This window comes from Carlito syrichta, unplaced genomic scaffold, assembly GCF_000164805.1.
Source record: "Carlito syrichta isolate Samal-C Ts95f unplaced genomic scaffold, Tarsius_syrichta-2.0.1 Scaffold297348, whole genome shotgun sequence".
Classification (NCBI taxonomy): Eukaryota; Metazoa; Chordata; class Mammalia; order Primates; family Tarsiidae; genus Carlito; species Carlito syrichta.
The window spans coordinates 2993-4180 of record NW_007241444.1 but is presented as its reverse complement, the minus strand read 5'-3'; the positions used below and the strand labels follow the sequence as shown (position 1 = coordinate 4180).

Below are 1188 nucleotides of genomic sequence, written 5' to 3'. Positions count from 1 at the left end.
CAATCCACTCACCTCAGCCTCCCAAAGGCGCGGGATTACAGGCTGAGCCACCGAGCCCGGCATGTACTTATTTTTTAAAGGATTAGTTAATCATGTTTCAACAGAACTCTATCAATGACAAGTCAAACCATGCATAATCTTACAGCACTCTTGATTTTAGCTGCCAAATTAGCAAATATAATACTTGGAGCTTGGCTTACTTCCCATTCAACTTGACACTACCCAGTAAAGCCAGTATGGTCAGGAATTCGAATTACTAAACAAAATCCAGTACTCTGGTTTGCCAAAAAAGACTCACCAACTATTTTTCCTCCCACGGTTCAGACTAGAATGCAGATTGTTAGCCCAAGATGGTGGGACAGTCTTCAGAGAGTCCAATATCTCCTGAGATAAAATGAAGAATTGTATGTAGAGGTACATTTTTTTTACTTTTTTTTTTTTTTTTTGAGTTGGAGTCCCACTCTGTGGCCCAGGCTGAAGTGCAATGGCACACTCACGGTCACCACAGTCTCGACCTGCTGAGCTCAGGCAGTCCTTCCACCTTAGCCTTCCAAGTAACTGGAACTACAGTTCTTTTATTGTAAAGAAATACTCCGGGCCAAGTGTGGTGGCTCATACCTATAATCCCAGGTACTTGGAGGCTGAGGTGGCCGTGGGCATGCCACTGCACTCCAGCCTGAGTGACAGAGTGAGACTCTGACTCAAAAAAAAAAAAAGAGAGAGACTGGGCACAGTGGCTCAAGCCTGTAAATTCCAGCACTTTGGGAGGCTGAGGAGAGAGGATTGCCTGAGCTCAGGGGGATGGAGACCAGCCTGGGCAACTTGGTGAGACTTCATCTCTACAATAAATAAATAAAAATAAGCCAGGCATAGTAGCACACGCCTGTAGTGCCAGTTACTTGGAAGGCTAAGGCGGAAAGACTGCCTGAGCCCAGCAGGTCGAGGCTGCAGTGGCTGGGAGCAGCCACTGCACTCCAGCTTGGGTGACAGAGTGAGACTCCAACTCAAAAAAAAAAATAAATAAATAAAAGAATGTTAGATTAAGAAAGGTAGACACACAACCGGGCTCGGTGGCTCAGCCTGTAACCCGGCGCCTTTGGGAGGCTGAGGTGAGTGGACTGCCTGAGCCCGTGGGTTCGAAACCCACCTGGGCAGGCGAGACTTCATCTCTACAATAAATAAAAAAAT

At 46.5% G+C, this 1188-nt stretch overlaps 1 protein-coding gene across 3 annotated transcripts in view; it reads right to left on the bottom strand.

The window, feature by feature from the left end:
* The window catches only part of OAT (ornithine aminotransferase), a 12997-nt gene extending 12607 nt beyond the window's left edge, over positions 1-390 (bottom strand). The window contains exon 1 of one of the 3 annotated variants that reach the window (XM_008054652.2): positions 299-390. Coding sequence is in view for 1 of the 3 variants with exons in the window: in XM_021710696.1 (XP_021566371.1) it covers positions 201-207 (7 nt within the window). In the remaining 2 variants the exon portion in view is untranslated. Of the gene's footprint in view, positions 1-200 lie in introns of all 3 variants that reach the window. The other 2 variants (XM_021710696.1, XM_021710697.1) reach the window with 2 other exon arrangements.
* Positions 391-1188: the final 798 nt, after the last annotated feature.